We start from the raw sequence: 7,982 nt of genomic DNA, 5'->3' as shown, positions 1-7,982 counted from the left end.
CCCGCCCACCCTTATTTCCCCACTCAAAGGCGAGAGAAACAGGTGGATTCGTGTCTGGGTGGGAAACTGATCAGCCCAGGAATTCTGGGAAATGTAGTTCTTCCGGGTAGCGCCGCGGAGGCAACTTGGGCGACTAAAGCTTCCGGCCTGGCAGGGAGAGAGCGAGAGACCTGCTTCCGCCCACGTCGACCCGCGACTCACCTGGATGACGTCATCTGTGGGGCGTGGCTTCCGGAGCTGCCCTGCGATTGGCCGATTTCTTCCGGGCACGCGCGTAGGCCCCGTCGCCCTCTCTGCGCCTTCTGGGAAATGTAGTCCGTCGCCTGCTCCCGGCTGGGCGATCGGACGGACGCTCGCTCGCTCGGACTCTCCAGCGACCGGGAGGGACGATGGAGCCGGGACCGGGGCCGGGACCCGGGCTCGGGCCCGACGCGGCGCCGCTGACGAGCCTGGTCTGGTCGTCGGCGTCAGCGCCGCCGCCGTCGGGATTCAGCGCGGTGAGCGGGGTCGGGGGGCTGGAGGGGGATCCCCTTGGGAATCAGGGGGGACCCAAGCCCCAAGGGGATTTGGGGTGATCAGGGCGCTGACCCCGGCCCGGCCACCTGCAGATCCCTTGCACCGTGGAGGGCGCCACCGCCGCCTTCAGCAAGAGCTTCGCGCAGAAATCCAGCTACTTCCTGTGCCTCAGCACCCTGGGCAGCCTGGAGGTGAGTGAGGGACTTCGGGGGTGCTGGGCTCTCCCCATCGGGACACCCCAGGCTCCGGGGTGACTTGCACCAATGCCGCCCCCCAGAACCCGCAGGAGAACGTGGTGAGCGACGTGCAGGTGCTGCTGGACAGGAGCCCCCTCCCGCCCGGCTTCGCCCCCGTCTGCGACCCCCTGGACTCCAGTGAGGCCCGGGCCCGGGCGGGGAGGCGGGCGGCGGGCCCGGGGCGGGTCCGGGGTCCGAGGCTGACGGGTGCCCCCCTTCTGCCCTGCCCTCCCAGCAATGGCGCCCACCGGTTCCTCTGCCTGGAGCATCCTTGCCCGACTCTCTCTCTCTGGGGTCGCTGACGCTTCATCCTCCACCGCCTGCTCCCTCCTTCCTTCTCGCTCTTCACCGACACACCCCTTTGCTCTCCTGGCTCTTCAGCTTTCGAAGGGGCCCGGGTTCCTCAGGGCCCCCTGGGTCCCGACTCTGACGGTGCTCCTGGGGTCTAGTGTGGATCCCCTCCTCCGCTTAGACCCTTGGTGATGTGACCCACTTCTCCTGCCGGCCAGGTGGCTTCCTCACACCTCAGACACTGCCACCACCCATCTCTGGGTGCAGCACCCGCCCCACCCCACCCCACCCCACCCGCAGCCACTGTGGAGCCCCTCCCCGTCGGCTCCCTCCTGCCATCTCGCCCCCGGACCCACTCATTCCCCAATCCCCACTGCCAGAGGCCTCCGTGTCCAAGAAGAAGCGCTTGTGCGTGAAGCTAGTGCCGCTGGGCGGGGCGGACACGGTCGTGGTGGACGTCAGGCTCAGTGGCAAGACCAAGACGGTGCCCGGGTACCACCGCGCAGGGTATGGCTACCTTTGCCCTCCTGGTTCTCTGCTCTCTCGGATCCTCCTCTGGGCCTCAGTTTCCCCTGGGATTAAACAGCCCACAGGACAGGCTTGGGGCTGGGTGCCCATACCTGGGTGATGGCCGAGCCTGAACCGCTCCCTGCATGCAGGGACATCGGCGGCTTTGCCATCTGGTACAAGAAGGCCAAGGCTCCGCGGCCAGTGCCCAAGCCCCGCTCACTCAACAAGGAGATGCGAGATTTGTCCCTGGACACTCCGGGCTCGCCCAGGTGAGTCCCTGGTGAAGGGAGGGGGATAGAGGGGTTGGTGTCGGGGGCGAGGCCTGACCCACCACACACTGCCCCGTACCCCGCAGTAAGACGGGAGGCCCCATGCCCACCCTCAGCCGCCTGAAGTCTCGGGCCTCCAGCCTGCGTAGGAGCGACTCCATCTACGAGGCCTCCAACCTCTACGGCATCTCAGGTGGGCGCTAGGTGGGAAACTGAGGCAAAGGGCTGGCCATGGGAGGGTTGGGCATGTTCCTATTCCCCAGGAGGAGCTCTTGGGGTATATCTTAGAGCCAGGATTGCGAGTGGGATTAGGATGGCTACTCTGAGAGCCAGGATTGGAGGAGTGGATAGCCCCCAAGGCTCAAACCTCATTGTTCGCCCCTGTGTTGCCCCACAGCCATGGACGGGGTCCCCTTCACACTCCACCCCCGATTTGAAGGCAGGACCTGCGGCTCCCTGGTAAGCAGGACTGGGGGGAGGGACTGGGGTGCCCAGAGCCTGGGTCAAGATGGGGTGTGTGGTGGGTCTCCCCGGGGCAGGAGAGGGAGAGGGCCCTCCTTGAAGGAAGGGAGTGGAGGGCCCAGGCTGGACTGGGGCACCCAGACTGGCCCGTGCCCGCCCCAGGCCTTCTCTGCCTTCGGGAACGTCACCATCAAGTCACTAGCGGACATCGAGGAAGAGGTGGGTGCAGGTGGGAGGGACTCCCCTCCCAGTGCTCTCTGGTGCTCCCGAGCTCTCCTCACTCTATTCCCCTTACTCCCAACCCGGCCCACAGTATAACTACGGCTTCGTGGTAGAGAAGACAGCTGCCGCTCGCCTGCCACCCAGTGTCATGTAGTGGACAGGGGCCACAGCCTGGGCAGGACCACCCCATGCTGGAGCCGGACCTGACACAAGCCCCGCCCCTGGATGAGGCTCCGCCCATGCTGGTTTCTTGCCCTGCCCCAGAGGAGGCCCCACCCCCTGGGCAAAGCTCCACTCCTGGTTGGTGTCTGGCACTCTCCTGACCTGTGCTAGCTCCACCCCTTGCCAAAGCTCCGCCCCGACTGGAATTTGGCCCCGCCCAACCTGCCCTGCTTGAGGCCCCGCCCCAGGATGAAGCCCCGCCCTGATTATTGTCCAGCCCAGCTCCAAGCTATGACCCTGGTGCCTGGCCATGCCCCAGATGAAGCTCCGCCCACAACAGTGCCTGGCTCCGCCCACATCTGGAGTCAAGCCCCGTCCACCCTGGCTGGTGACTGGCCCCAACCCACCCAACCCAGTCCTCTGCCCATGCCCGGGTCCTGGCGTGGCTGGGGTGGGGTCGGCATCCTGGGGGGTGTCTCAGAAACTAGTACTTTGGGGCGACAGCTTGTCAAAACTCAATTGAAGCTCAACTGTGGAATAAACAGCCTGCCCCCCTCTCCAGGCTCCTCATCTGCCCCAGGCCTCTGTGGTGCTCGATCTTGTCAGGGAACCTGCAGGGGAAACTGAGGCACAGAGCTCCCGCTACGAGGTGCTGGCCCACTGGGTGCCTAGGAACGAGGTGGCACATAACCCTGGACTCAGGGTGCGAGTGGAGGAACTGCCTTTCTTGGGGACCCAGCGAGGGAGGGTGCAACCCCGAGGTCTGGGGGTCTGGGGCGGTGGTTCCAGTGGGGAGGGTTCACACCCAGGTCTCCTTGGCAGCCGCCTTGGGGACATGGGCAGCGGGCAGCGACTCTCCAGCCCCACCCCTGGCGCCCTTCTCGCTGCCCGACCTGCACTGGCCCTGGCGCCGTGTGGAACCCGAGCCCAGCAGGGAAGCAAAAGGCGTTTGTTCTCTGGAGTCCTCGTGGCCACCCCGAAACCAGCTGGGGTCACATTCCACGGTGCCTTAGCTGGGGCTGGCCCCAAGGACGCAGCTGACCTCAGCTCAAAATCCAGCCAGTGCCCCAGCTCGATCCCCCACCCCTGTCCTGTGTATGGCTCCGTCCTCAAGTGCGGTCTCTTGAGGGTGTTTGCAGGATCCTAGCCTTGGCCACCGCCCCAAAGTCTCAATCTCTTTGGCCTGTTTCCCCACAGAAGGCCAAGCTGAGACCAGGCGAGGCCACAGCCATGTCGCACAGGGGGTTCCTGGGGGTGCTTCGAGCCTGCCAGGAGTGACGCCTGAGTGCAGAGCCAGGAGTATAATTCCCTGAGCACCACTGGGTGTCCCCCTGCCCCCCCCCCAAAAAAATAGAGAAAAAGCAAGATCTGAGACCAGGCAGGCTATGAACATGGGACATTTATTCTCGGGGCCTTCATTGAAGACCCCAGAGCTCATGTGGACTGGGGCCAGTTGGGACTCTGTCAGCTTCGTGGGGGGTTCCCAAGTCTGTGGTTGGAAGCAGCAGGAACCCTTGCAGGGGCCAGTCTTGGGCGGCATCCACCTCCTCCCACACCCATCACTGTGTCCTCGCCACAGTTCACGTCTGGGGGAGCGCAGGGAGGAGGGAGCGTCACATGCTGGGAGACAGGCACAGCTCCTGGGGCCCCGGGCCCTGTCCTGAGCTTTCAAAGGCTCCCAGCCGGAAGGTGTCATAGTGATGGCAGCAGCTGGAGGGGAGGGGGCTTGGCTGGGTCCTGGACCTGGCTCTGATGCTCAGTACTAGGAGGGGCATGGAGAGTCACTGCCCTGCGCTGGCCTCGGTCTCCTCATCTGCGAAACGGGACAGAGGCATTTAAGAAACCACTACCCGGGCCTCCCCCACCTACCCCTGCCCCAGTAGTCACCTCATTCATTGATTTCCCAGCCACCCTTGGAACCAAGGTATAGGTATCGTCCTGGCCAGTAAGGTAAGAGCAAAGCCTCTCAGGAAGAAGTCTGAAAGTTGTCAAGCCAGCCCTGGCCTTTGCATATCCCTCTAAGCAAGGGGTGATGGCTGGCACCCTGGTAGCCACTTTGCATTATGAGGCAAAATGGATGGGGATGCTGTAGACGGAGACATCAAGTCCCACTACCGTGGCTGCATCTATATTTGTCTCTTAACTGGGTCCTCTTCCAGTCCCCCCAAACCCAGGGCTCACACCAGAGTGGAGTCCTTTCCTGAGCTTCTCGGCTTATGGCGCAGTACACTGCACATCTCATGGGTGACCCCTGCCCATGGGTTGCCACTAGCCAGCACCAGCGTGTGGTGTGTGCGGGATGCAACCAGGCTGCTATCCTGCCCTCCCCCCCTGATTGTCACTGTGGATCTGAGGGGGTCCCCGGGTTCTGGCCAGGATGAGCAGGGTTTCCGATGGTGGCTACCCTGAAGGTATGGAGCCCCGGGGCTACGCTTGGAGTCCCTGGCGGGCTGGGCGGCATCATCCTCGCCTGGCAGGGTCGGCAGCGACAGCTCGTTGGGGTGGCGGCGTGAGGCACGGGCAGCCCGGAGCAGAGCAAGGGTCATTGCGGATACCAGGACAAGCACCCCCAAGCCCAGGATGGAGGCGGTGGTGGCGCCGGTCTCGATCTCGAAGAGCAGCAGGGAATAGATGGACAGAGCTGGGGATGGGAGGGCATGTTCAAGTCTGGGGCCACCTGCTCCCCCAGACCCTATAGCAATTTGCTTGAGCCAGAAAGAACCGGATTGTTTTTGGGGGGCCTCTCCCAGCAGTGCTCAAGGTTTGCTCCTGACTCTGTGCTCAGGAATCACCCCTGGCAGGCTCAGGTGACCATATGGAATGCTGGGGATCGAACCCAGATCAGCCATGTGCAAGAGAAAAGCCATCCCCGCTGTGCTCTCTCTCTCCAGCCCCCTTTCTTCTTCTTTTTTATTATTATTATTATTTTTATTTTTGGGCCACACCCGGTGACACTCAGGGGTTACTCCTGGCTCTGTGCTCAGAAATTGCTCCTGGCAGGCACAGGGGACCATATGGGACACGAGGGATCGGGTCTGTGTCTGTCCCTGGTTGACTGCATCCTAGGCAAACTCCCTATCACTGTGCTATAGCTCTGCCCCCCTTCACTTTTTCCTTTTTGGTTTTTGGGGCACATTGATGATGCTGAAGGGTTACTCCCGGCTATGCACTCAGAAATCACCTCTGGCTTGGGGGACCATATCAGATCCTGAGGGATTGAACTGTATCCGTCGTAGGTTAACCGCATGCAAGGCAAAGTGCACTACCATTTGTGCCACTGCTTTGGCCCCACTTTCTTGTTTTTTGAGGAGCCCCACAGAACCATCATAGCAAGCCAGGAGGCCAAGGAGGCTGTGCAGAACCCCAAATGTTTCTGGTCCTGCCATGCACCCTGAGCAGTCACAGTAAACTGAAACTCTGGATCTTTGCCTGGCGCCAGGAAGGGGGAGCCGGGAATAAAGCCACCTGTGTGGACCTCACCTTGGCCCACATCTGCCTCCTGGCAGACAGATCTGGGCCCAGAGGTTCCATCTCTGACTTGGGGACCCCACAGACACCACCTGCTCCTGGAGTAGCATAGGGGACCAGCATGCCGGCATTGCCCGCCTTCTCAGTCTTGCCAGGAGTGACTGAGAGCACCCTGTTGGGAGCAGCCCCTGTGCGCCGCCAACGGTGACCCAAAAAGCAAACAATTGACAAAGAAAGTCTCTGAAGGTCCCACATGGGTGAGAGAAGAGAAGGTACGTCCTTTCGGGGAGAGGTCAGGGGCAGGGGGAACGCGATTTGGTGTGGCTGGCTTCTGCCACCTTGGGACTGTGGGTCGGTTACCGGGTACACTGTGTCAGGTTTGAGCATTCAAAGATTCAATTCGGGTGGGGAAAGTTCGGGTATCTTTTAGGAGGTGTTGGGTCCACATTCCCATAATGCTGGGGACGGGGGGATGGAGGGATAGTACAATGGGTAGGGCTCTTGCCTGCACACGGCATTTCCCGGGTTCAATTCCCCAGCACCCCAAAATTCCCCTGAGAACCAACAGGAGTTAACCCTGAGCATCGCGAATTTGGTCCAAAAACCAACCATCACAGTGCTCTGGGCTTACTCTGGCGGTGCTCCGAGGACGTTATGCTTGCTTTCTTTGTGGGGTCATTCCCAAGCAGTACTCAGCGTTGACTCCTGGCTCTGTGCTTAGGGATCATTCCTGGCAGGGCCGGTGGGGCCCTGCGGGATTCACAGAGCTAACCCAGGTCCTAAACATACCAGGCATACCGCAGTGCTATCTCTCCAGCCTCTATTTTTTCCCCTATATAAGCCTTATTTGGGGGGGGGGGTGGACTTTTGGCCACACCCTGTGGTGCTTAGGATTTACTCCTGGCTCTGTGATCAGAAATCACTCCTGGTGCTCCGAGGACCCTATGGGATGCCGGGGATCCAACCTGGGTCGGCTGCTTGCAAGGCAAACGTCTTTCCCGCTGTGCTATCCTTCGGCCCCTAAGCTGGAGGTGTTGATACAGACCCAATAAATGTCCCCCCCCCCAATTCTCCCCATCGGGTGTGCAGATGAGGAGACCCCACTCCAATCTGAGAGCACAGCGCTTGTGCAAAGCAACCTCAGAGCTGGGGCATGGACACCGCCTGCACCCCACACCCACATACCCATCCACCGCGTTCTGCACCCCGGCACCCCTACCTGCCAAGTAGATGGTGACCCCGGAGCAGAAGAAGCCCAGGGCTGCGTGCCTGAGGGCGCGGCCATCCCACAGGAACCAGTCGGACCTGAGGCTGGGGCGGGGGCGGAAGGGGCTCAGGATCCACAGTCCGCAGAACCTGGAGGGGACAGCTAAAGGGGTGCAGGCCCCAGAACTGGGGGCCTCGGCTTCCACTTGGGTGCATGGCCTGCAGATCCCTCCCCGCAGCTCCAGGCGGAGAGAAGGACCGGGGAGGGTCCCCACCCTTGCCCCGAGGGGCGCCCCGTGTCCAGGCCGAGCCCCTACCTGCCCGCGCCGGGTCCCCGCGCCAGCTCGGCGCCCAGGTGCGCGCACGTCGCGGCCAGCAGCAGCCCCGCGAGGCCCAGCACGAGCGCCAGCGCGGCCAAGGCGGCGGCCAGCGGCAGCAGCGCCCCGGCCGCGTCCTCGGGCAGCCCGGGGCCGGCGCCCAGCTCGGGGCCCAGGTCGGAGCGCGCCCCCCGGGCCCGCAGCTCCGCGCGCCCCGCCTGCAGCTGGAACAGCAGCTGCGCGGCCAGCACCGCCAGCAGCGCCCCCGGCACGCCCAGCAAGACCGTCGCGCCCAGCACGCGGCCGCCGTACGACCGCGCCAT

At 62.9% G+C, this 7,982-nt stretch overlaps 2 protein-coding genes across 2 annotated transcripts; one reads left to right on the top strand and one right to left on the bottom strand.

Annotated features, from left to right (window-relative positions):
• Positions 1 to 348: 348 nt before the first annotated feature.
• On the top strand, positions 349 to 2,851 carry MVB12A (multivesicular body subunit 12A). Its single transcript, XM_049787724.1, has 9 exons — positions 349 to 497; positions 609 to 707; positions 794 to 890; positions 1,424 to 1,550; positions 1,703 to 1,822; positions 1,909 to 2,015; positions 2,220 to 2,281; positions 2,447 to 2,503; positions 2,598 to 2,851. The coding sequence occupies exons 1-9, from the start codon at positions 390 to 392 to the stop codon at positions 2,658 to 2,660; spliced, it is 840 nt and encodes a 279-aa protein (XP_049643681.1). The 5' UTR covers positions 349 to 389; the 3' UTR covers positions 2,661 to 2,851.
• Positions 2,852 to 4,845: 1,994 nt separating this feature from the next.
• Positions 4,846 to 7,982, bottom strand: TMEM221 (transmembrane protein 221). The gene is made up of 3 exons (XM_049787725.1): positions 7,660 to 7,982; positions 7,356 to 7,441; positions 4,846 to 5,309 (listed from the first exon to the last, which is right to left on the bottom strand). Exons 1-3 carry the CDS (start codon positions 7,980 to 7,982, stop codon positions 4,846 to 4,848), a joined length of 873 nt encoding a protein of 290 aa, XP_049643682.1.

Source organism: Suncus etruscus, chromosome 15 (genome assembly GCF_024139225.1).
Source record: "Suncus etruscus isolate mSunEtr1 chromosome 15, mSunEtr1.pri.cur, whole genome shotgun sequence".
Lineage (NCBI taxonomy): Eukaryota > Metazoa > Chordata > Mammalia > Eulipotyphla > Soricidae > Suncus > Suncus etruscus.
The sequence above is the reverse complement of the archived record's forward strand: the minus strand, read 5'-3'. Positions and strand labels throughout refer to the sequence as shown.

Coding starts and splice junctions, on each gene's coding strand:
- MVB12A (XM_049787724.1), top strand. CDS start 390: ATGGAGCCGGGACCGGGGCCGGGACCCGGGCTCGGGCCCGACGCGGCG. Junction 498..608: donor CGCCGTCGGGATTCAGCGCG/GTGAGCGGGGTC, acceptor GGCCACCTGCAG/ATCCCTTGCACCGTGGAGGG. Junction 2,282..2,446: donor GCAGGACCTGCGGCTCCCTG/GTAAGCAGGACT, acceptor TGCCCGCCCCAG/GCCTTCTCTGCCTTCGGGAA.
- TMEM221 (XM_049787725.1), bottom strand. CDS start 7,982: ATGGCGCGGTCGTACGGCGGCCGCGTGCTGGGCGCGACGGTCTTGCTG. Junction 7,442..7,659: donor CGGGGACCCGGCGCGGGCAG/GTAGGGGCTCGG, acceptor CCCCAGCCTCAG/GTCCGACTGGTTCCTGTGGG. Junction 5,310..7,355: donor GGTCACCATCTACTTGGCAG/GTAGGGGTGCCG, acceptor TCCCATCCCCAG/CTCTGTCCATCTATTCCCTG.